The sequence below is a fragment of the Larus michahellis genome, chromosome Z, assembly GCF_964199755.1.
Source record: "Larus michahellis chromosome Z, bLarMic1.1, whole genome shotgun sequence".
In the NCBI taxonomy this organism is placed as follows: domain Eukaryota; kingdom Metazoa; phylum Chordata; class Aves; order Charadriiformes; family Laridae; genus Larus; species Larus michahellis.
The window spans coordinates 3,497,745-3,524,424 of NC_133930.1; the positions used below are offsets into that span (position 1 = coordinate 3,497,745).

The window sequence follows — 26,680 nt, forward strand, 5'->3', positions numbered from 1 at the left end:
CGATTTCTTGGCGTCTAACACAACCTAGTACCAACTCACGCCTCTCAACCTCTTTCGATAACAGGCATATTTCAGCAGCAAATTTTCACGAACAGTTAGACAACTTGTCTTTGGAGGAAAATCTCTCCCAGCTCTCTGTGTTTTCTGCGTTGCTTCCACATTAAACCAGGGAAGACCTGGTGAGTCCCAGCTCAGCAGCGGGAACTCAGGCAGGCAAGAAATATCAGGAGATATTTTCTTTGAAGATCTAAGGAGCTTCCAATACCCCTGGCCTGCAGCATTCCTTGCTCCCCTTTGCTTACCACCTCTGCTGTACCAACACCCCATTGGTTCGCGGTGCATCATTTTAAGCGTATCAGGAATTTCTAAGAGAGCAAAAAAAGCTAAAAAGCAAACTACCAAGTAAAAAAGGTGGCCAGACCAAATGCTTTCTTTATGCACGTCCTTCATCATTGCTAAGCTGGAAGAGGACGTGCACATGGATGAACAAGCTGAGGACCACCCGCAGCTCTGGCAGCGTGGAGAGCCAGGACCACTAACTCTGGATAGGAGGCTAGGTGAATACGGCTCCAAGGGGATAACATGGAAATTCAACAGGCGTAAAGAGGAGGAATTGCCCGCAAATGGTTTGCTTGAGAGACTACAGTGGCTCCCAAGGGGTGAGCAAGCCCCTGTGTGCCGGCTGTAACCGGTAGCTGAGATGGCAGGTCCCCAAAAAACAATGGTTGAATGGAAGAAATCATAGAATGGTTTGGGTTGGAAAGGACCTTAAAGACCATCCAGTTCCAACCCCCCTGCCCTGGGCAGGGACACCTCCCACCACACCAGGTTGCTCCAAGCCCCGGCCAACCTGGCCTTGAACCCCTCCAGGGATGGGGCAGCCACAGCTTCTCTGGGCAACCTGGGCCAGGGGCTCACCACCCTCACAGCAAAGAGTTTCTTCCTCAGATCTCATCTCAGTCTCCCCTCTTCCAGTTTAAAACTGTTTCCCCTCATCGTATCATTACACTCCCTGAAACAGCCCCTCCCCATCCCTCCTGTAGCCCCCTTCAGGTACTGGAGGCCGTTAGAAGGTCTCCCCGGAGCCTTCTCTTCTCCAGGCTGAACAACCCCAACTCTCTCAGCCTGTCCTCAGAGGAGAGCAGCCTCGGACATTTCGGATTTCCACACAGGCTGCAGCGTGGCTCTCCCCAGCGGAGAAGGTTGAGCTGGCAAGCCATTGTTGAGGATTCAATTAAGATGGAGATCCATCCATGGAGATGGCCTCCGTGAAGATGGAGATCGGCTGCCTTCACCTGGGATGGCGCAGGGTTAACCCTAAGCACGGCGGCAGCTCCCTGCCTGCTTGCTGCCTCTTTAACACTCAATATTGGCTCTGAGAGCACACGGGATGCTTTAATTCTCGGCTCCTTACAAGGCTGCTGGGAGCAGCGCTGGAGGCTCACCAGGGACATCTCCCCAGCATCGTTCCCTGAAACAGGGAAACAACCGTGAGCGCTGCAGCGACCACATTGGTTTGCACCCATTATAATCCCCCTGCTCAGCCTCCTCCCTTACCCGAAACCCCCGCCTCCGTTCGGATAAATAGCAGCCTTTATTTTAAACCCGCCGCATAGCAATTAATTTTATTTTCATCATCCGCACCGCTCGCCTAAACGCATTCGGCCGAGGGAAGCGGCCATTCACAAATACATTTCAATGGTCAGCGGCTAAACAGTCTCCAACCCTGCCTGCCAAAGCCATCTGCCCGTCAAATCTGTATTCCTTGGCATCCCCGGGAGTTAAAACCTATTTTCCGAGGCCAACTGGCTCTTAACCATAAAGAGCGAGGGCTCGCGTTTGGCCAACGCGGGGCGAAGAGGCTTGTTCGCGGCGGCAGCGGAAGGAATTTGTGTTTCGTCTCAGACCACCGGATCCGCTTTTCTGAGATATTCAACATGGATTTATTTTACTTTATTTTTTTTTTATTTAAAAAAAAAAACAACAAAAAAACAAGCTGAATGGCAGGGAGTTAAAAAAAAAATAATAATAAAATAAAAGGAGCCGGGGGAAGCTTTCCTGTTTGCTGGAGCTTACGAGGATTTTATGAGGACAGATTCTCCACATCAAGTTTTCCTGGCGTTTCTTTGTTTCCTCTCAGTAACGCAATCGCATAAACCGCTCTGTAAAGAGCGACGCTTATTAAAAGGGGAATGTCAAAATAAAAGTTAGTGAAAACCTTTCTCTAGTACCGAGCCCCCAAATGCTTAAGCGGGCAAGAGTTTTTGCTGCTATAATTCAGCTTTCCGTGGTTTTGTTCTTTTCTCCTCTCGACCGCCCGAGTTTAACCGTTTGGGTGTGCTTTCAGCCTTGGGTTATGAGCCAGACAGGCTGCTACTGTCTTCAAGCTGCAAACATCGCACAGAAATGCTGAAAGTTGGACACGGACGCAGCTATAATTTAAGCAGAGCCAAGGCAAAACGCCTGGAAATGAGCTGGGAACCAACCGCCGCTGTAAATTCCTGCGAGAAACGCACGCCGGGATGTTTTTTTTGTTTTTTTTTTTTTTTTTTTTTTTTTTCCTAAAGACGTATTGATATTCTAAACCAAACTGTTTCTGTTTAAGGGCTGGGAAAGAATAATTAATAATAATAAAAATAATAAACAAAAAGGTTGAAGATTAAAAACACCCAACACTTCGGCCAATGTGGAACGTGCAAGATATTGTTCGGTTCGGGGCTTTTGCAATAAGACAGGGAGAGGACGGGGAGCTCCGTCCCCGTAAAGGACGGCTAAAAGGCAACAAACAAGCTCCACGACAAGGGGCAGAGCAAACACGAACCAAAGCTCCGCAGTCACCGACCACAGGACAGAAAACACCAGAGTTAAACAAGTGAGGGGGAAAAAATTTGCAAGAAATAAAAGGCAAAGGAAGGAGAATGGCAAACAAGAAGCCACGTCCGTGACTTGGCAGCAGGCAGGGGTCTAGAGGATCATCCAGCATTCAGGCAAAGACTTGTTGTGCGCTTTTATCTTCCCAACACCCCGGCGAAGAAGAAAAGCCAAGAAGAAATAGGACTCGGCGGCGAAGAAGAGCCAAAGCGGGGAGAACGGGGCCCGGTTCTTAATGCTTTTTTCACCGCACAGCATCGCAAAGCTGGGGAGATTGGGTTGTCCCCTCCCTGAGGAGAAGGACTTGGGGTGTTGGGGTGGATGAGAAGCTCAACGTGAGCCAGCAATATGCGCTGGCAGCCCAGAAAGCCAACAGTATCTCGGGCTGAAAACCAGCAGCGTGGCCAGCAGGGCGACGGGGGGGATTCTGCCCCTCTGCTCCACTCGGGGGAGACCCCACCTGGAGTACTGCGTCCAGCTCTGGAGTCCTCAGCACAAGGTGGACACGGAGCTGTTGGAGCGGGGCCAGAGGAGGCCCCGGAGATGCTGGGAGGGCTGGAGCCCCTCTGCTGGGAGGACAGGCTGAGAGAGCTGGGGGGGTTCAGCCTGGAGAAGAGAAGGCTCCGGGGAGACCTTCCAGCCCCTTCCAGTCCCTCAAGGGGCTCCAGGAAAGATGGGGGGAGAAACTCTGGATCAGGGAGGGGAGCCATGGGACGAGGGGGAACGGTTTTAAACTGGAAGAGGGGAGATTTAGATGAGATATTGGGAAGAAATTCTTTGGTGTGAGGGTGGTGAGCCCCTGGCCCAGGTTGCCCAGAGAAGCTGTGGCTGCCCCATCCCTGGAGGGGTTCAAGGCCAGGTTGGACAGAGCTTGGAGCAACCTGGTCTGGTGGGAGGTGTCCCTGCCCAGGGCAGGGTGGGTGGAACAAGATGATCTTTGAGGTCCCTTCCAACACAAGCCATTTTATGATTCTATATCTCATCCTTGCTCTCAGGTGCGACTGAGACGCTGGGGAAGGAGCAAGATGGGGACCAGGGCACCCCACCAAACACACCCATTGTGAGTTGAGTTGAGGGAAACAACCTGCTGCTTTCTTGAGGATAGGAAAGCCGAGATGGTGGCTTGGGGTGACCATGTAGGAACCCAAAGGCACTCCCCAGCCCAGGGTTTTAGGCGCGCGATTCCAAAGGGAGGAACAGCTTGAATCACACAGCCACATCTCCAAGAAAAGGAAAGATTCACCCCAGAAAAATACCACAGCTACTGGGAAATCCTTTTTCTGTCCCTCTCTGGTCATCCTTTGCCATAAGGACACGGCACCTTGCAGGGGACCTTAGTTCGGCTACAAGAAAAAGCATCTAGATAGCACAATGGTCTCTCACCTCTTGACCCCGTCTAACGTTAAATAACTATTTTCTCTTCAAAGGCCAAATCCTGATTCAGCTCAAAACTTCAGTGGGACCAGGGATTTGGCCACCGGTCAACGTAGAAACTAAAGCGACATTCAGAGTCACAAGAAAAGTGCAGAAGTACTAAAAACCAAGGGGAGAGAGTCAGGGTTGCCAAGCTGGAAATAGGACGGTATCGCTTCTGCTATCGTTTCTCCACCGATTTTTTTTTTTGATTTAATTAACTAAACGAGATACCTTTCAACAGAATTTAGATCTGACAAATGTCTGCTCTGTCAGAGGAGCCTACGCAAACAAACCTAAGGCTTCAGCTGTCTCGGTGATTATCAGCCTACGTGCTCAGAAATATGGGATTCCTGCAAGTTTTTACTACATCGTTTTGTCCCAAGGAAAGGGGCTGGAAGGCACAAGGCTGGGGAAAGTAACTCCAGACACGTGGACAGCTGTAGTCTAAAAACACAGTTGCTCCATCCCGTCAGCCCTGCTCATATCCCCCCTCGCCCCCGCCGAACAAGACAAGTCCTCCGAGAGCCCCCACCATTTGTCTGGCACGTGGGAAGCTGGAGGACAACGCGGGGTTACATTCTCCTGGTGGTCGCGCGGAGATTTGGTTAGGCAATCCCTGCAAATACCGAGAGGTAAGGAGCTACATCTCCAACGGCACTCGTGACATCTACCCTGCGGCGCGGAGCATCCCATCCGGCCAAACAGACCGAGATCTCGTCCGTGGGCTCAGGAACAGGGTGCTCTGGGCATCCTGGCTCTTGCTTCTGAAGAACCTGCCTGGACATCATGCTTGTCCTCAATCCCAGGTAACTCTCCCATGGGACAAACCCTCCTGGAGACGCTAAGCGCCTCGCAGGGGAGGGATGATGGTTTTGTCCTGCTTTTGTGCAGAGCCTGATATCTGGCGGGCACGGCCAAGGCCACCCAGCAATTAACAACTGATACGGAGTTGCAGCCACTTGGGCAAGAAGTTGAGAACAAAGAGTGGTGCCACGGCCAAAGTCAAACCTTCCGCATCCCCTTCATCCTCCCGGTGCTTGAATGAAAACGTTCCTCGTTGCATTTTGCGGACAGAGAGTTTCTCTCCATCCTTTCTTCTGCCCAGGCAGGACCTCATCTCTGTGCCAGGGTCGGCCCCAGCAGTACGACGCTAAGCCTCAGGAGTATCACACGATCAGCTTTGCTATTACCATGCCTGCCAATTAATTAGCAATTGCCATTACAAGGGCCAGATTGAGACCTGCTGCAGAAATGGACTCTGTGGGACCTTCCACTCCCATGAGAGCTCCAAATCCCACTCATCCGTGGCACCCCCCAAAGCTGGAAGAGCAGAGCGCCCCCCAGGGCTCATGGCGATGGCACCTGCAAACAGAGGACCGGCGGAGCTGGCTCTAAGGGATGAAGGGCCACCTCTCCTCACCTTCTTTTTGAAGATCCCACAGTAATGTTCCAGTGAGAGGGAGGGAAATGAAATAAAACTTTGAGAGTCGCCCCTGACAAGAGTTAAATTCACAAAGATGGATAGTAACGGGGTTCTCCCCTGCTGTGCGAGCTACCTGCCCAGGATACCCGGCATGACAAGGGAAAGGGCAGGAAGAAGCAAAGTCCTCTGAAACATTCCCTGAACGAACCAATTTCTCCAGGCACAGCCTTTCAGAACTAAGCATATTCCAGCCAGATCGGAAAACTGGTCCACAAATAACCGGACTGGTATCGCCAAGCAGGCGCTGCCGGAGGAGTTTGGGCATGGCAACGATGCTGCGGTCAAAACTACCCGTCATCACTGGCTTTGGGCACCTAAGGGACGTCGTGGTCCAAAGTGGAGGGTCGGAAGGATCCCAGTTAGGAGCCGGTGGAATTTTACAGCATCTAAAACTGGTCCTGGAGGTCTAATTCTGCTCTGGGAGGTCAATGGGAATATTGCTATTAATATAATGAGGAGGAAGGTCTGAAATTCTACTCTAGATGCCTGACTCCCCCCAAAAGTATTCTTCACCAAGCCTACCTCCACCAAAGGCACTCTGATGTCTTACGTGCATGTAGAGTGATAACTCAGCGTTGCTTCGGTGCAGGGAGCACCACAGCCCAGCCAAGGCCGTTTTCTATCCTCGTTAGGATCGAGAGTGGGAAACAACCAAATAAGCTTGACGGTTCCGCCCAATTTAATCAAAAACCTCAAAACCCCACAGAAAGCAACAACCACCAGCTCCAAGGATGAAGAACACAGGACTCGTGTGTGTTTTCCCTTTGGCTTTCTCTCTCAAACTGGTTTCACTTGGCTCCAGTTTCATTTTTGTTTGCATTTTTCTCAGATGAGAAGGGAACAAGATGTCATGTTCGCTCCTGAAAACAAAAATGAAATTATTCACACTTCTTTTACGCCTTTCTGTTACTAGGGTTAAAGTCTATCCCGATCACTAGACCCAGCCCATGCGTCTGGATGGACGTGGCATTTTGGAAGCGTAGAAAATCCACCCGTCAAAATGCTGATGACCAGGATCTAAAATCATCTTTGAACACGTTGGGACGCAATGCATGCTTTAGGTCTTAGACGTACGCATCCTTGAAAACATACAATAACCTCTAGAAGACAAGCACAGCCAACAAAAACAACACTATGAGGGCAGAGATGTTTTTGATGAATCTCACAGCATCTGGCTGCTGGGAAAAGCATGATGAAACCTTCAGAGGAGCCGCCTGGGAACCTGGGAACAACTCCTCTTGTCATCGCCTTGGTCTTGGGGCGCAGCCGCTGCAGACAAGCCTCCCTTGGGCCTGGACATCATGCCTGTTTTTATCACCATATAACCAGGCTCACTGTAAACCACCATGGTAGCATGGATTTTTAACGGTGAGGGTGGTGGTTGCCCAGAGAGGTGGGAGATGCCCCATCCCTGGAAACATTCAAGGTCGGGTTGGATGCGGCTCTGAGCAACTTGGTCTAGTTGAAGATGTCCCTGCGCATGGCAGGGGGGTTGGACTAGATGGCCTTGAAAGTTCCCTTCCAAGCCAAACCGTTCTGTGATTCGATGATTGAAGGGCTTCACACAGAGACACCCAAGGCGCTCACGCAGTAACGCGTCCAAAAAATGGGTGTAGGATTGACGCAAAGCGTGGTTCATCACACTATCTTCTGCTAGTTGGCCTTTCCAAACACCGGAACAGACCTGATTTCTCCCTGCGCCTTCCTGCAGCACCACTGCACACCATCAGTGTCCCCTACTTCCTACACCATCATCGTCCCCTGCTTCTCGCACCATCAGCGTCCACTACTTCCCACACCAGTGATGGACACCCCAACTCACAGGACCACCAGATGAGCACCCAGTCTGCAGGCAGGAGCAGAGACAGTGCCGCTGGGCTGAAAGGACACGGCACAAAGTCCATGGGCACAGAACGAGCGGAGCACTGAAGGGCAAACTTGTCTTCTGCCGAAGTCCAATGAAAGTCCTCGCATACTGCAACGCTTGGCCGCACAGGCTGCCTGAGTCAGCTATTTTCTTCTAAGCTTCATGGAAATGAATCTTCAGGAGGAATTTAAGTAGCTGTTTTGCAACACCAGCTTGGGAAAGACATCCCAAGTACAGATGGCATGCGAGATAGCTCCAAAACAGCTCTTTAAATGCTTTGTTGGATCTCCCACAAGTCATTAGGGACGTCCAGATGGAGGCCTTGGTTGCACAGACCAGGCAACCAGCGAGGAAGACACCCCCTGGACTTCAAGGCTGACTGCCCAGACTGGTGTAGAAATCCCTGCAGTGATTTCATGTAGAAATTGCTTGGAAACGGTTCTCTTCATAAACTACATTGCTTGGAATTATGGTTTTTTGGATTCTTAACGTACTGTAAACACGATTGCAAAAACTACATGAAAACCATAGGAAAATACAGCGACAAGGAACTGCACCCGGTTTAGTTGAAACAGTTCAAAGCTGAAAGATACAACCATGGGACATGACTTTTCCCAAACGTCTGCTGTGCGCAAATACGCGCGGATCCCGGACTACTGGTAAGAATGCGAGTTGAGTGAATAAAGACTCATCTTCTACTACTTCGCAATAAAAGAGCTTATATCGCAGACTCCAGGCTGCCTCCTTTAAAAATACACCAAGGCTCGTCCGTTATCCCGAGATCTGATAATCCTCCGAGAGATATAAACTTTAAACTCGTGCCAAGATGCACAGACACGGCCCATCACCGTCCCTCCATGGTCCCGTCTCTCAAGAGACATCCTAAATAGTACGTGCGAGCCCCCACCTGCTGCCTTTTTGTTCAGCTGTCTTCCTTTAGAACCTCTGTGACTCTTTGACCTGCAAGCAAGGAGACGTCCTAAGTTTTTTTTTTTTTTCCATATCCTATTTATACCAGTGCTTTCTAGTGAAGAAATAAATGTCTTTTCTGTAGAAGCTAAGGCAAGATTTGACAGGATCTCCTAACAGCTGTCCAGACACATGAGCTGACCCAAAGTCAACGGCAAGCAATAACTTCCGACACTGGGATCTGCTAAAACACCAACCCAAGGAGCAGAGATGCTTTGGATTTCTGTGTGCCAGAAGCCTTTATCAAATAAACTTTATTAAATAAACTTCTTTAAAAACGATGCAGCACGCTCTAGCATTTAGCGTAGAGCTTTGGGAGCTAGGATCCACCTGGACATTGACTTACTGCAACCCAGTGACAACCCTAAGCAGTTCCCCAAACATTTACCTAAGTCCATCCCATTGCCAAAAGAAGAGTTGTCTCCTCTTGACCCCGTTCCTGCCACCTCTCTCCATGCTAAGGCTCACATGGACGTGCTGAGCTACGCCAGGGTCTGAACCACTCCGAAAATTTACTTTCTCTTGGATGAGTTTTGGATGGGAACAGGTTGCCCGGGTGGAGAAGCAGAGCTGGGTCACCTTCTGCAGCTCCAAGTAGCTGCGGGCTCTTGCTGCTTGGGCACCAGCGGCCCCCCAGCTTTAATCGAGAAAGCCGGATGATCCACAGCACGTGCACAACGCTGGGAATGGATGGAGCAATGTTAGTTTAAATGAAAGAAAGCAGCCTGTTGTCCACTCATGCCCTGGAGGCTGTCACGCTAAATAAAGACATTATCAGAGAAAGAGCAGATACTCAACGCCTTCATGCCTCTTAATGACCCCGGCACCTTCCGAATCAATCTAGGGACTCGCTTTCCCACAGATGGTCCCTTGGAGACAGACCGCTGTGGCTTTAGTAGGAATAAATGGAAACAAAACAGTTAACAAATATCCAAAAATAGAGCGTAGTTAACTTTTTTTTTTTTTTTAATACGGAGATGAAAAATCCCTGGGTGATTTACGTGCCAGCAGAGATATTAGCTGCATATAATAGATGCAATATTTTTAATACTAATATTTTGGGCTGAGACAAGAGTGGGAATGGAAAGTATTTCCAGTGCCTTGACTTCTTTATTTTGCAAACATCAGTTGCTAACTGGGGTCAGACAGAAATATTGTTTCTGCAACAAGAGCCCAAACAGCTCGAGCTGGCAACTTCTTCGCACACTAACCATGCCAGGAGGCCCTGCAGAGCTTCAGCACGTTGCTCCCTCCCGGGTCTTTGGGGCCAACGTCCTCAACTTGGGCTTCCAAGGAGAAGCAGTGGGTCGTAAACACTCTCCTGCCGAGAGGGTGGCTGCTTGCCGCGGCCAAAAACTGGAAGTCACCCGTGAAACCATTCAGCCACACTGTCAAAGTGCTGCCGGGCTTCTTCAAATGGGCCAGGTCTCATGGAAAGACCTCGTGTGACACAGGGAACGCCATAAGACCTTTTTTCACATAGCCTTCTGCTCGCCCTTACCTCTCAGTTCAGTTGCTACGTAACTTTGGAGAGCAATCTGATGGCACAAAGCCCTCAGCGCTCATTCCAAGCGGATCACCGGCAACGGCACATTTATATTGGAGGATTGAAAGCAGGAGAAAGAAACAAGTTGTTTCACTTCATATTCACTCCAATGACCGGCTGCTGACAACACCTCCATGAACTCTTGTTGGAAAACAACGTGTAGATGGATAAACCCATTTCCAGTACTGAGGAGCCGTGCCGGAAACACTCCACCAAAGAGAAAGCCATTTCAATAACAGATCAGTTTCCTAGTGCAGAGGAACCTGCCGCTATATTTCCTTCCCTCAATTCTGGCCAGCTGAAATAGCATCACGTAGACGGTTGTGTTTTGCACTACTCGACACTAAAAGAGCAGCCTTGAAGGACTCATGGGTGACGGGGTTCGCACATAAAAGGTTCTGGTGGCTACGGGTTCACTGCAAGGTCTGTGGCGGGGGAAGGTCCAACTAAGCCTTTTTCCTCCTTTCTGTCTTGGTTTCCTCGCAGGGAAAGGGAGCTGCTGAGAGCAGCCCTCTGCCAAAAAGCACTTTGAGGTTGATGGACAACAAAACTCCACAGCGTTGTTTCATCTCTGGCTGTCTTCCTCGAGGACAGCTCTTGCGTTGCTTCCCTGTGACTCTTCCTACAGCTGATTGCCCCAACAGCACCCTACGTTTGCCCACGTGATGAGGACTTTTCCTGCCTAACTTTATTGGTTAAAAATAAATGTCTCATCATCAGCTACCAAAGCTACACCAATACAACCAAGAAGACCAAGGTGCCCTGGGTGGAGGCCACAAAAAAGAGCCAAGAGCTGGAACACCTCTGCTACGAGGGCAGGCTGAGAGAGTTCGCGTGTTCAGCCTGGAGAAGAGAAGGCTCTGGGGAGACCTTATTGCAGCCTTTCAATACTTAAAGGGAGCTTATAAGAAAGATGGGGACAAACTTTTTAGTTGTCCTATTGCTGTGTCCTGCAGCGAGAGGACAAGGGGTAATGGTTTTAAACTTAAAAAGGCGAGATTCAGACAAGATAGAAGGAAGAAATTCTTTACCCTGAGGGTGGTGAAACTTCAGCCCAGGTTGCCCAGAGAGGTGGGAGACGGGTAGAACACCCATCCCTGGAGGTGTTCAAAGCCAGGTTGGACGGGGCTCTGAGCAACCTGGTCTAGTTGAAGACGTCCCCGCTCATGGCACCGGGGTTGGACTAGCTGGCCTTTAAAGGTCCCTTCCAACCCAAACCATTCTATGATCCCACAGCAGGCACCGCTGAACGCTTCTGTTGATGCTCTTGCTTTCAAAATGGCAAAACCTCTTTTAAATGCTGACTCCCTCTTTGCTGAAGACAACTGAAGAGCTAAGGTAGCATTCAACAGGCACTTAGTCTGCAGGCACAGCCACACGAGCACTTTAACTCTCACGAAACGAAACAAAGCGTCGTTCAAAAGGAGCAAAAGGAGGTATTTCTTCACATAACGCACAGTTAAAACTGTGGAGCTGCGCTACAGGAAGACACGAGCACCAGGAGTTTACAAGGGTTCAAAAAGTACATTGCCAAAAATCATGAAAGGAAAACCCATCAGGAGCTACTTGAGTAAATGTGGTCCTGCACATCCTCAAAGTGTAAATTCCTGGAGAATCACAGAATCGTTTCAGTTGGAAAGGAACTTTAAGATCGTCGACTCCAACCGTTCAGAAGAGGAGAGCCCCGCTGGGAAGCGGCATTACACGCATACCCTGTTCTTCTCACGCTCCTCCTGGTGTCCTTTGCTGGTCACCAAGCCAGGTGGCCTGGTCTGACCCATCACAGCTCTCCTCCTGCTCCTACTGAGCTCCCGACTGGCTCCAGCACACCACTAGCACATCTAATTTCAAACGGAAAACTCCTGCCCCTCTGCTGACGCGGGACGGTGTGGCAACCATAAGATAAGGTGACTTATCTCCCAGCTGGGTGGAGGGGTTGCAGCGTAAGGCACTCCGCACGCAAAGGCAATTACCGCCGCCCAGCTCACGTGCCATAATTCATTAAGCCGCAGTAACGCAATCACCCAGCTGAGCCCTTTTAGGAACAAACCGCCGAGACAATATCGTCCTCTGGGGACCTGCAGTTCGGAGAATTAATTTAGTGTAATAACTCCCAGCGACGTTGCGGACAATCAAACCGAAAGAAATGATGATGTGTCTCTGAATTGCCTGTAACCAACCTCTCGGCTGATGCCCTGTGACCGCTGGCTCTGCTCAGGCAGGCGGGGCAAGTGCTGGCTGTTTGTTCGGGACTTTCATGCATACAAACACTTTATCCTTGAGGAACCTCATCGTGAAGGACCAGCACTCCAACGAGGAGTTCTTCACCTTGTTCTCCGGGATTCTCAGCTTCAGCCGGCACAGCTGTCTTAGCCAAAGGGTTTAGTTTTAGGTAGTCCTGTGATGACCTCAATGGACTCAATGATCCTCATGGGATCCTTCCAACTCAAGATATTCTATGATTCCTTTCTGAGATGCGCCTTTGGTGCGGTTGTTCCTGTAAACGTGGCCTGTCCTTCACCACTAGTTCAAAGTTTCTAAATCTTAAGGGGAAAAAAAAAAAAAAAATACTTATCGGTCCTGAGTTTGCTCAGGAGAAGAGCTTTTCACCACCACCGTTATGCAGGGTCAACTCCTCTGCACGCTGCTCAGCGTGGATGGCCACGGCATTCCCAGAGGGTTTGAGATATTCCCTCTGTGCCCCCAAAGTGAGTCTCCGTGGTGGCTCCAGCAACACCCATCAGCTCCCACGAGGGCATGGAGAAAACTGGAGCATAAAGAAGGGGATGAAAACCTGATTTCCAGATGCTGCTTCAGGGGTTCAGACCCCTGTGCCATTAACCCTAATTAATTTGACTTGGAAATCCCACCGAGAAGGAAAACGGGTGTTTCAACCTTTTCAATTCCTTCCCTTCCCCTCTCTTTCTCCCGTTTCAACACCGTTTGTTGAGTTCTCCGAAAGCACCGCAAGTCATTTTGCTCCACGCTCGTTTTCGGCGGGTACCCAGTCCATCCAAAACATTTCGTTTTGTTCCAGCGAGGAACAGCACTTCGGCACTAAAATAACGCCTCGATATTGTTGCTTTCTTTAATAAACATCCTCTCCTCTCACTGCAAAGCTCTCAGTAAATGACCCTGGAAGAACAAAAGACATTTCTGTATTGTTTTAAGTCCTCTTCCTCTCTGAAAACCTCAATTAAAACGGTGAAAAAAGCAAACGTGTCGCTACTATACTCTGTAATTATGAACTCATTTCTATTCACTCGCCCAGCAGGGGCGGTTTGTCCCGGTGACCTCCGAGAACGGGTTTCTAAGGCTTTTCCAAAATTTCACAGCCTTAAAACCGACACGTTCACATCAGCCATAAAACACGCTCACCTTCGCCTTCACCCAAAATAACTCGCAATCTTAAAATCCAGGGTGAGGGCCGTTCCTGTGACTATTTTTATTCGTGGAAGGAGCCCTAGCGCTGGCCATGAATAGACTGGCACGGGAGGGGCTCTGCAAATAGCGCAACCCTTCAAGACAGCGTGAAAACCGCACGAACACGGGCTGTCGCCAGAGAGTTTTCAAACAAATACCTTGCGGGGCACGCTCCTGAGTGATTTTCGGGTTTTTCTACGCAATCTTTCCAGCACAAAAACCACCTGGCCTGAAGAGGACAAGCGCCATTGCGATCCCAACCCCTCGACTTGCCCACGCGACGCTTGCGGGCACAAGCGTGGAGTTTTCTTCCGGGGAAGTCTCACTGAGAAAACACTTTGCGAGACAAAACGCTGGGACAATTTGGTTATATACGCGTATAGCTTGGTTATATACGTGTAAACATGCGTCTCTTTAAGGAGAGAGTGGAAGACAAGGAGGGTAAACAACAGGGAAAAACCATTATTCTTTTTAAGAGATGAAACAGTGGCCGGGAAGATGACGCCTGACAACTCAGAATCAGACAATAACTAATGCAGAACAGCAAATTTTGACATAAAATAAAGTAATATTGGCCTTTAAATACAAGCTAGAAAACAGCTTTAAATTCACATCCAGGACTACAAGCCACACTGCTTTAGGGTCCTTGCCTGATCCTCCCGTGATTTCACGTGCCCACGATGCAGCCAGGCAGATTTATTTCTTTTCTCTTAATGTTTAAGACCAAATCCAAAGGAGCACATCCACAACATGGCTTAGGCAGAGCTGAGGACTCTACAGCTCATCAGCCAATTCCCCAAATTCCACCCACTCCCAAGGGTTTGGGTCAGCTCACGTTTTGTCTGAAATCTAAGTGCCAAAAGCATCATTGCCACATACACCCTGAGATGCCACCATCTCCTCGGACCTCCCCCCAGTTCAACCAGCTCCTGCCTTAGGACATACCAGATTCATCAGCTAGGCATCCACCCACCAGCTTGCTTCTGGAAGAAACCTTCTGGAAGAAACCTTCTAGAAGAAGGTGCACCTTGTTAATTGAAGTCAATTAGGGGGTGTAGCAGGAGTTGGCAATGCCTTGAAAGGTCTCAGGGCTAAACGCTTCCACCTGGGATGACAACAGTTTGCTCTGTCCACACCTGTTTATGAAAAAGTAAGGGCAAAAAACTCAACTACCCACTTCGCCCAGGCTGCTGAAACACCAGTGACTTGTGTCAACCCCTGCTCATTAGCAGCACCAAGCCAACTTGGCTGGTAGACCTCAGTAGGGTCTACCTCCCCAGCTGACGGGTAAGGAGGGCTCGCTCTGGCCAGTGAAGCCAGGGAGCCTCAACAAGGGGTGGAGCTAAATGTGGGTGAAGGATCTCATCAGCCACATGCATCTTCTAGGTACAGATACAAGCCCATTTTCTTCAGACACCAGAAATACTTAGGGCAAACATGGTCTGAAGTGGAGACTGCTGACCCCAAAGCTTCTCAAGAAGAGTTACAGCAGCATTCTTGGCGAGTGTGAAAATGTCCTGGTGGAAACCTTGCTTTCCTTGGCTGGGAAGAGATTTCCTCTCCATGAGACGGGAGAGAATGGGATGCCCAGTCTCAAGTCTTTGTTCTTGCTGAAGAGAGCCCAGAAACAAATTCCCCGTCCCAGAGCTTCCTCTGGCGCGAGGTGTTTTGGCTCAACTCCTCCCACAGCTCTTTGTTTTTCAGACTTCCTTGGTTCTGGTCAACATGGGAAGGCAAAATAAAGCAAGGAAACCTGATCTCATAAGATGGCCAGACTCATTTTTCTTACGTGGGGGCCAGAAGGTCTCAGCGAGAAGCTTTCCAGAGCTCTCCAAGCACCTGTGATTGCCACCTTTGGCAATTCCCACCTTGTCCCAGGGGAAGAGGAATCTTCCCTCTTCTCCACACAGATTATTGTAGGGTTGCTCACAAAGTTCAGTCTTGTGCAGGACTTTGTGGAGCCATTGTGGTGGAGACCCTCAGGCCCTGCACGTAAGTGCTTAGCACACAGAACAACTGCTCCTCAAAGAGCTTACAGCGTCAAGACACATTTCACGCACGGAGAACATAGGCATGGGGAGGGGGTTACACAGCACCACGCAGAGGACGGGTTCAATTTGCTCCATTTTAGGTGTCTGCGATGTCAGAGGCCAAAGGTGAGGTGGGGATCTAAACTTCATGGCAACTCAACCAGTTACAGGTGGCGGAGACTGGGGAGGGAGTCACCCGGCTGAATGCCTGCTTCATGCTGAGGTGAACCATCCTCCAAACTCCACTGACTGCCTCCCCACTGAGCATAACAGGAGCTTTGGCTCCCAGTTCATATATGGTCAGCATACTTATGGACACATGTGGTGGGATTCAGATGGCGGTGTCACTGGAGGTGCTTTATGGCACCTTGTTTGGCTCCCAGTTCATATATGGTCAACATATTTATGGACACGTGTGGTGGGATTCAGATGGTGGTGTCACTGGAGGTGCTTTATGGCACCTTGTTTGGCTCCCAGTTCATATATGGTCAACATACTTATGGACACGTGTGGTGGGATTCAGATGGCGGTGTCACTGGAGGTGCTTTATGGCACCTTGTCTGGCTCCCACCCCATTCTGGTGCAGGTTTCATAAGATCCTGTGTCTGCTAGCTCCTTGCACAGATGTCATGATATGCTAGGGCATCTGAAATAGCAACTGTGATCATGGAGGTGAAGCCCAGCAGCCTCTGGTACAGGTGAGAAGTGATATGAGGTCCCCCCTCAGACCTTTGGACGCAAGAGCAGTTGCTTTGCTAACCTTCTCCATAGCTGTACAGCCACCACAAGCTCCTGCTCCCCGTTCCCTAATGCTCACGAGAACGGAGAGCGGCAGAAAAGGAGCGAAGAGCTGTCGGTGTCAACAACTCGCCGTCCTCCAGCCCAACCCCTAATAGATACCTAATAAATACCGCATTTTCAGGAAATCAAGCGTCCCTCCACCACAGGCACACGCTGAAGTTCTCCTGGATTTTTTGCTGGAGCAATTATTTTGCTTTCTGTGAAGTAACATCATAAGACCCTGAGCTTATCCAGCAGGCCGTTACATTTCTATTGAGGTTTCGTAACAGTAAAATGTTTTGCCGGTGGTACATAAAGTCTTTCAATCAGCTGCAGAGATGGAGAAAAACAACCTGCAAAAGCCTCCCGATGCCATAAAGTCTACTGGAAGCTTGGCAATTCAGGTTAAATTTAGTCTGCAGGACACGGGGTCGCTACAGTCACCAAGATCGTTAAAAAAAAAAAAAAAAAGAAAGAAAAAAAGAAAAAAAAGAAAAGGGAACGAAAAGTCTCGTGTTGCGGAGTTTTTATGTAATGACGAAGCCGCTCTCACCAGAGAGGTGGCAACCCTGCAGCTGGGAAACGCACCCGGCTCTCTCCTGCCACTGCCTCCTGGCATTAAAAAAAAAAAAGGAACAATGAAAGGAAAGGATTAAATTTACTGAGATGAGTATCTTTTAACCCTTTTAACCCTTCTCCCCCAGGCACAAAAGGAGGAGGGAGCAGATACGGGGAACGGTAATAGATACACATCTCCTGAAGGCCTGCTCATGTGGAGCGTGTCCTGTTGAACTCACAAAGGTTTTTCTTTCTCTTTACGTTAGTCTTGAGCCCACAGAGCGCTCCGATATTGAGAGATGGACATTTCCCCTGCATCACACGGAATGCAAAAGCCTTTCAGCTGTTGCTAGCGTCGGGGAAGGAGCTGTAAATACGGCCTCGCCTTTCGCGGCGTGTTTCGCCGGCAGGATCGCAGCCCCACCATCTGCCTTCAGGGGGTGACTCACGGCTGGGCATATTTTCACTGACGCCCTCCAGTGCGTAAGGGTTTAGAGCTGATCACAAGGGCAGAAACAAGAGCAGCTGGGTGGAAAAGCCCTACTCACCCCGCCACAGCTTGAGACAAGGGCGACAGGCAAAACAAACTGCCCCATGGATGCCAAATACCAACTGCTCCACCTTACTGCTACTGGTGTTTCCCATGGACACCGCTCGGCTAATGGGAAGACCCTACACGTGCAGCTCTTAGATGAGCCAGGACAGATGCTAAATATAAATTCGGTAGAACTTCCCAGATGGTTTCTGCAGAGCTATTTCATCATCTGTGTCTCGTAGGTACCGGGGCTGGGATTACTGCACAGGGATGGCGCTGGACTATAACGGCTCCACGCCATTCTGAGTCCCGTTCACTGAGCCCAGAGTGCGGTGCAAAGGCAGTGAGGGGTCTCGATGGAGCCAAACCAGCTGCAGATCTCAGCTCCAAAAAGTCCCTCTTGACAAGAAGCTGTAGTGCTGCCCACCCATGGTTGAGTCACCCACCGCCGGATGCCCATGGGTCATCAGGAGGTGACTTTTTGATCATTCAAAGACCCCTCCTTCAACGAGGAGCCTGGTGCAGGCTTTGTTCTCAACAACCTCCTCCTGGTAGTGGGGTCCCAGTGCCGTGACCCCTGTCAGAGCCTTCTCCTCGATGCCTAGAAGGAAGGGCAGAAGGGCCAGGTGATGCCAGCACGTCTGGCCAGTTGAGGCTCTGAAGGTCGAAGGGGCTCCTGCTTGACCCTTCCTGATACCATCTCTGCCCTGCTCCATCACCACCTTGCCCAAACGCTGATGGACTAACCAGGTCACAACGACACCAGGTCTTCGTATGGACCTACCCGATAGCGTCGTGAGAGGATATGGGAGCAACTACAAACACGGGAAGGAAGGACCTTCTGCCACTGCAACCCCCTCCAGTTCCCTACATCTCTTACTCCCTTGGTGGCAATCATAGAATTGCCTAGGTTTGAAGGGACCTTTCAGATCATCCAGTCCAACCATCAACCTAACACTGACAAAACCCACCACTAAACCATATCTCTAAGCACTATGTCTACCCGTCTTTTAAATACCTCCAGGGATGGTGCCTCAGCCACTGCCCTGGGCAGCCTCTTCCAATGCCTAATAACCCCTTCAGTGTAAAAATTTTTCCTAAGATCCATCCTAAACCTCCCCTGGTGCAACTTGAGGCCGTTTCCTCTTGTCCCATCGCCTGTTCCTTGGGAGAAGGGAGTGACCCCCACCTGGCTACCCCCTCCTTTCAGGGAGTTGTGGCGAGAAGGTCTCCCCTCAGCCCCCTTTTCTCCAGCTTGAACACCCCCAGCTCCCTCAGCCGCTCCTCATATCAAGGCAGACCTTCATCTGGTTTCCAGTCTTAATTAAATAGCCAGGTTTATCCACTTGCTGTTCGAGGCAGGACATTTCTTCAGCAGAAATAGCCCTTCTCCCCCTGCGCCGTTTACCCCCCGGGTACCTCGAGAGCATCCGCATCCGCTCCCAGCCTCGGCCGGGCAAGGGCTGAACCAGCAGACATGCACGAAGCAGCATTTCCTTCTCTGGGCTTTCAAGTTTATTTTGTCCTTCACTTCCCTGGGTGACCCTGGATCCTCATATTAATAAACAGCAAAAAAAAAAAAGGCAAAAAAAAAAAAAGGCAAAAAAAGCAGAAACCTTTTGCTTTACCTCTCATCTCAAATCCCGCCCCCCCCGGCTAATGGCTCCATCTCACTCCAGCATCGTGAGGTCCTGCAACTCCCACCCGACCTCAAACCTCCTCCCCGCATGAGGAGACCTTGCACTTGAAGGAGCAAGCTGGGCAAAGCTGATTCCTGTGATGTTTTTACGACAGGGTAAAGCGGTGAAGTGCCCTTTATGGTGTTTTGAAAGGAAATTGTACAGGAACAATGTCCCGAGCAGCGTGGCTATTGAAAACCCTTCACAAAAGGAGTTTGCCACAAGAGGAAAAGCAGCTTAATCAGTCGAACTAATCGCTGTAGGTGGTTGAGTGTCCCCTGTGGGTCTGTAAAATCAAATATAATGGGAAAAGAAATATATCACAGCTTGCCTACGCTCCTCGGCGGAGCCGCCGGCGGATCTGGGATGTTCCCTGCCTGGCTCCCAGCCCGCCGTGACCGTCCTTTGGGTCGTCCCTGTGTGGGACCACGCTCGCCTCCGTGCGAGACCCTGACCGGGGCCACGCGGATGGGCTGGGATGAGCCCCGGGAGGTCCCTCAGCAACGTGAACTCTGATGGGGGAGGCAGGACAAGGGTGCCCACCCCCGTGCGGTCACCCCAGTTAACCCGGTTTTCGGCGTGGGCGCGAGCAGGAGGGGTCAGCGGCGCTTACACAACCCTCCTGCTTCAGGAAGAGGAAACGGTCCCTGACAGCCACCCAGGGCTCTCCGGGGAAGGAGGATATTTCTGCCTCCCCCGGCTCTGAACCTAATTAAAACCAGAAAACAACACACACACACACACAAAATAATCCAGACTGTTTTTTCCTGATCATTTAAGTGTAAAGCCAAGTTAACGGTAGGAAGCAAATTGGGACACCACCAGAGAAAACTCGGTGACATTACTCTAATCCTGTTGTCAAAAGCCATAGGTATTTGGGGCACCCCAAAGGGAGACGGGGAAAGCACACGAGCCTCTTTGCTCCCACCCCTTTTCTCCATGTACGAGCCAGGAGGACCTACAAGGTCTTCTCCTCTACCTCCTTATCTCCACCTGGGATATCCCAGGTAGAGAAATGCCCCCCTTAAGCCCCCATCCAACAGGAAAAGGAGGAGATGACACCAAGTTCAGCCACAGTTAAGGGTGATGGTCCTTCACCCAAGGTCAGCCCTGGTCCCCAAGAGCCCTGGCTGGGACAGGCAGAGCAGCCCCTTGCAGCTCTGGTTATCCCAAAGCCTGGAAACATCAGCTGCGCGTGGAGGAAGCACAAAGGATCCACACCTTTTCTATGGAAAAGAGGAATTTGGATGCCTTTTGGAAGGAGGGGACTGATTAACTTTCAGGCTTTTGCTCCGTCCTCTCCGGGCCATGGGGCTGCGCTTCCCTGTTTAATCCTCTCCTGTCCCATAGACCGACCACCAAAAGCCCTGTGAGATACCAGCCAACATCTATGCACACATGAGGATTTCCTTTTGGTAAGAAATTTGGCCCAATTTGACTTTTGCACCCAACAAGATGCGACCGAACCGACGCGATTACAACGACTCAAATTATTTAAGGCTTCCCCAGCAACCTGTTCCTGGTCCTCATCAAAACTATCCCCTTCCTTAGGTGGCACAGAACAATTTTAGTACTTTATTATCCAGAAGACCAAGAAGCAGGTACAAACTCAGTTGTCTTAACCCATTGCGACTCCATATATTCCTTGTAAATCCTATCTAAACCGGCCAATATTTCTTATCACTCCTACAAGGCTGGTGCAAGCCTCTCCGCATGCACCTCCAGGGTGTGAGGTTTGTCTGGCTGGACCCTCCATCCCCAAACACATCATCCCAGGATGCCACGGGAACCAGAGAAACGCCGTGCAGCGCTAAGCTTCAATAGATACTTAAAAAGTGGCATTTTTTTGTAACTTTTTGAAAAACAAGGGGCCAAACTCAGAGCCCATCTGCCCAAGGAGACCACGTCCCAGCACAGCTTGTGTTCCGCTCGCAGAGAGGCAGTGGGGTGGGAAGGCAGAAGAAGAGGACTCAAGAAACAGGTCCCAGAGTATTTATTTTCTCTTGCCTACTTGCAGGAGATAAAGGCAGGAGAGGTCCCGCCACCACCCAGGGAAAATCTCTCCTTCCCTAGAAGTACTTGTCCATGGGAGGTCAAACCAAGTTGCCTTTGGTGATATCTAGGTAGGGTGGGTGTTCTGTGGCAGCAAACAGTGGATTAGTGTTTGGGCAATAAAAGCCATTGGTGTTCAACGCTTACTCACATGGACATCTATGAAAAAACTTGCCTCTGCTGCTCTCCTTCAATGATCCCATCAAGTGGTTGAGGCCCTCCATCACCCACATCAGAAGGTGGCAGTTGCACCTCCTGTGCCCAAACCAACAGAGAAAACACCAGGTGTGGAGTTTCTGCCGGGTGATGCGGGGAGGCTGATACCTCTCCCTGGTCTCCTGCCCTGATCGTAAAGCTCTTCGCAGCAAGGACCTCACCACCTCCTGCAGGCTTTTCCAACACCTTGTGCAACCAAACCCTCCAACAGACGTGACGCTGATTGTTACTATGGAAACGTTGTCCAAGAGACCAAGAGTAGTCCTGAACTGGGAAAGTCGAAGCCTGGTTTAATGAGACCTTTAATCTGCTTTTAGTTTGTATCTTTTACAAAAAATGAAGCACGCGTCCCAAGGAAAAATGACTCGTGGAACGTAAAAACATATCACATATGCAAGGAGAGAGCTACGGTTGCACGCCCATAGAGTTGCTTCTCCCCACGGGAGTGAAAGGTCCATGGCAGAGACTTCGGGGTAGGTGAGCCGCGTTCCCCCGTAACGCGGTGACAGCATTTCCCGAGGAAAGGTGACGGGAAGGAAGCGGGGACGGGCGCTATTTATAGCACGGCCGGACATCAGCGTCGTTTCGCGTGAGAAACAAAAGGTGCTTCGCTAGCCCAAGACGTGGCCTCTTTGGAATGTCACCGTCAGGGAAGGGAGAGGAGCCCGCACGCGCTCTAAGGGAACAACCAGTATCTTTTATAAGACCAGCTGGAAAAAAATAGGCAGATTTCAGAGTGCTGATGTGCTTTATCAGCTCTTTTCTAATAGCTGTGCTATATAAGCTGACCTGAAGGTCAGCTACAACCAGGCAAGACCCGTGCGTCGCGCAGAGGTCAGCCTGGGGGTTGACTCCCTGACCCAAGCTGGATGTCCACTTGCGAGCAGTGGACGCACACGGCAGTAGGATGCTCACTGCGGTCCCTTGGGATGTGTCATCCTCGGATGAGGCAGATCCCGGGCAGGGAGAGCTGGTGCCCCATGGACAAGTATTGCTCGTGGGGTCTGGGGATGCTGCTTTGTCCCACGTGCTCATCACCTTCAGGAGAAGGGGAAAAGCTGCCCACTGAAAACCAGACCCAACTGCAGCAGGGCTTTGGAGCCACACCTGCTTCTAACCAACGGAGCGGGACAACCTCTTTTCTTCTTGTAAATCCACGGCATGTCAACCCTACTCCCACCCATGGCTGCTACCAACTCTTTTCTAAGAAACCAGCTCTTCTTCCCTTGGGTTTGGACATCCAGAGTTGCTTCCTAATGCCTCTCCTAACCCACGCACCACCAAATGGCCCTGCTCAGCCTCTCCCAAGCCTCGCCGCCTCCGAAGGCCCATCCGCGGTCTTGCAATTTTGAGTGTCTCCATATCCAGAGATCTGTACCCATTTAAAACAAAAAGCCCACAACTCCCAACTGTTTTGCCGGCCATAAAATCTCATCCAGAGGGATGGTTATACCACCTGCGTGGCTCTGAAACGAAGCTTTTCTCCCCCAGAATGATGCCCGGGATGTTAAGATAACAGCACTGCAAATTTCGTCTGAACACCTTTGTAACCTGTTTGTACTCCGATACAGTAGGGTATTTTTTCCCCCTATTTCTACCATGGTTTTCTCATAAAATAACCCTTCTGAGACCTCACTTACTGCTAGAAATCATTTTTAAGAAGCGAGTGCTCTCCGGGGGGGGCATCTCAAATGGCACTAGAAGGACTAAAACTCCCTTCCCAGTCCCAAACGCACCACAGAGGCAAAGGTAACCCGCAAACCCCCAGCGTCAAACCACGTGGCGTAGGGAGAGGGGGGGCTGCTGAGGTCCCCAGCTGAAGTCTCGGGGACGGGACCCCGTCTTTTCTGCTTAAATAAGTTCCTAAGAGATTGTTTCACTCCACTCCCTCAACCCGGGCTTCTTAGCTTTTTGCGATTAAAATAAATACGTTTTTCTGTCCAAGCTTGGACGCCACCACGGAGGACTCGGGCAGGACCGTATGCCCTCTGCTCTTCCCATTTTATTTCATTTGTGACTGCTCAGGGCCGAAACGGTCCCACCTCTCCTCTCGCGTGATGCCCTATCAACTGGCTTTAAGGCTTCCGTCTCTCCTCCCGGGATATTATCCCAGCGCTACCGTGGTCTGGGCTGTATCTCACCGTGTCATCTTCCAACCCCAGCCCAAGGCAGCATTTTTTTTTTTTTTTTTTTTTGCTATCTCTCCTTGTCATCTGCGCGGGAGGGAGGGATGCCCCGGGGGGCCGAATGCTTCTGTCTGCTCACCGTTTATCTGAAGGGACCAGAAAGAAAAAGAAACAGAAATACACATCTGGCGCGATCCCAGTTTTTCGGAGGGGAAGGAAGAACCAACACGCAGTTCCGTGCCTTCGGTCCAGCACAAACTTGGGCAAGGGGACTTCAGGCGGGAGACCCTTTGGCTCTGCAGGTCTCCTCTCCCACGGCGTCATGAGCTCTTTGGATGGCGGAGGACGATCCACTCCGTGAGCCGGGATGCTCCCGACCTCCACTGGGATTTCGCGGGGAGCCCAGCCCAGCGCTGGGAGGAAGCCCACCCAGCTCTCCCTTTGCAACAGAAGCAGACTTCAACTCGGTTTTAACCACCTTTTGGCTGAAACGAGCGCCCTGCCCCCCCTCCTTTTTTTTTTTTTTCCCTAAATCCCAAACGAAACTGTCTTTTAAATGGCGTACAGGAAAAAAGGAGGGAGCCCCAAAGAGGAGAGAAAAAGGAGTTTGCTGCTGAGGAACCACGCCGCCCGCAGAAGAATGTTTCTGGGATGCCTGAGCAAACTCTTTTCAGCTGTTTGTTGGCCACTCCGTAAAATTTGGGAAAACCAAAGCAAGCACAGAATTAACCACGTCGCGGCTGTTCACGAGTCGAGAAGCGACGGGGAGATTCGAGGACACGCTCCGACTGCTATTACGGGTGTCCGTAGGACTCCCCCCCCCTCCTCAAAATCCCCCCCAAGGAGGCATCACAGCTCAGGCCCAGATTTCAGATCGCTCTAGGAGAAAACACTGGCCGCTTTTTCTCCGGTTAAATAACATCGACCTCGCAAAGTCCTGGTTTTAGCAAAGCTTTGTTGCCACGGCAGAACCCGCCGGCAGAAATAAAGCCGCGTGTACAACTAACTCCCTTATTCCCCGCTTATTTTCACGTTTAACCATGGTCACGGTTCCTACCGAGGACTCTAGATGCCCTCATGTAATTAGACATGCGGTTTACGCAATTAAATATCCCGTCGGCCCTATTAAATTAACTCAACGGATTGAAATCACCAACGCCACAGGAACTCGGCTGCCTCTGTAGCACGTCCCCCTCCTTCACGCTGACAGGCGTCCGATACTCGCCGCAAACCCCTCTCCACCATACCCGCTTTGCAGGCCACCCTGAAAGTCCGCGAATTTTGCTTTTCAACAGAAAGTGAGGAAACAAGACACAAGGACTCAACGCTTTTACGGAGAACGCTTTGCCAGCTGCCTCTTCTAATACAAGTAGGGGGGATCTGGCTATGGGGGGAATGAGTGGAAGGGGAAGAGGAGGTCCTTAAGATACTCCTGGGGGAATGTAGGACACACTCCAGATCTCAAAGACAAACCAGGGGGCTGGACAGGCTCTACATTTTCAGGATGTTAATGCTCAAACAAGGGTTTACGCATTAACCCAACGCTGGCAGCTGCTAAACGGCAGTGTCGTCCAAAGATGCTCGGTGAGACAGAGGGGGAAGATGTGCAATGAGGAGGAGAAGGTTAAAAAAACCCACATTAAAGAGAGGTTTCGCCTACCTCCGGTCGTTTCTCCTCCTTCTGAACAGTTTTTTGGTGTGTGCGATTTCAGCTTCATGAGGCAACGGATGGTAACCCTGTAAAACAAGAGGGAAAAGCAGCGATCAGCTCCAAGATACAGGAGACATCGATACGGAAGGGGACAGTGTGAGACAGAAGATGTGAGCACGATAAAAGAACCAGTTCCCATCCAAACATCTTTACAACTTCTCAGACCCTACAGAAGCAGTTCTGGAAATCCACGGGGAATGAAGTTATCTGCGATTTCTGTATGGGAGAAGCCATACGGGGCAAGTAACCGTCCCACCTACGGATGGAGCCCAAACAACACCATCTACAGGAAAGTCACCCACGTCACCCATGACACTTGCTGATACCGGCGCACCTAAACCATCCACTTTCACTGGGTTGTTTCCTTCATATTTATGTATTTATCTAAAACCCAGCTGTAAAAATGACTGTTAAAGGGATGGTGCTCAGCAGCGTTTTGAGGATACCTGGGTAGGGCAACACGAGCCGCAGCTGGTGGGTCTGTTGGGGCTGTGGCCCCACGCCATTAGCAAGTCAACGACCACATCGTGAGAACCTCACTGAGGCTGCCCACCATGAGCTAGTCAACCCATGCCACCCCAGGAGAAGGGAGGGGTGGCATCTGCCTACTGGAAACAACTGAGATGACCAGGACATTAAATGATTTGCCCCGGTCACGTCGGTGGAAGAACTGTGTGTAACTCAAGCTGCTCTCTTGTCCTCTCTCCACTGAAGGTGCCGACTCTCTGACTCGGTACGTTCATCTGATAAGGGGGATGTTGTATTTACCGTCCTACTATGGGCATCATGAGGCTTCGTTAACGCAAGCAAAGAGTTCTGAGGTTCCTGGATGAAAGGCACTATTTAAGTGCAAAGTATTATTTATTTTCCAGGGACCACAGAGCTGTCATAACCATAACGGTTTTTATTTATGCAGTATTGTGCTTCCCCGGCTGGCAATAAAAGCCCTGTAAAAGTCAGTCCTTTTATTTCCATCGCAATCCATCTTAGCCTCGGAGCTCCAGCCGCCGCTGGTGAATCACCACGCGTGAGGGGCCACGAGGGAGCAGCCTGGGCAAGGGCGAGGGCTGGGTGGGAATGCATCTCATGGAGCAGCAGCTTTGTCACATTGGCATGACAACATAACACACCAACTTCAAAAAAAAGCCCCTCTCTCTCTGCATGAAGAGCCTGAAAAATGAGGCGTTAATTTTAGTAGCGGTTACCGAGATAACCGTATTTTGAGTTCCTCTGGTGGAAGAGGTAACGGAGGAGAGAGGTTGCTGGGGATGGTATTGAATACAAACCTTATGAAGAACGACTGAGGGAGCTGGGGTTGTTTAGCCTGGAGAAGAGGAGGCTGAGGGGAGACCGTATCACCCTCTACAACTACCTGAAAGGAGGTTGTAGAGAGATGGGGGTTGACCTCTTCTCCGGGG

The 26,680-nt window shown here is 50.5% G+C and overlaps 1 protein-coding gene across 7 annotated transcripts in view; it reads right to left on the bottom strand.

Annotated features, from left to right (window-relative positions):
- Window positions 1-26,680, bottom strand: part of CTIF (cap binding complex dependent translation initiation factor) — a 155,745-nt gene that overhangs the window by 44,513 nt on the left and 84,552 nt on the right. For all 7 annotated transcript variants that reach the window (XM_074570407.1, XM_074570414.1, XM_074570413.1 and 4 more), the window contains one exon: window positions 25,212-25,288. In XM_074570407.1, coding sequence (XP_074426508.1) covers window positions 25,212-25,288 — 77 coding nt within the window. The remainder of the gene's footprint in view (window positions 1-25,211; window positions 25,289-26,680) is intronic.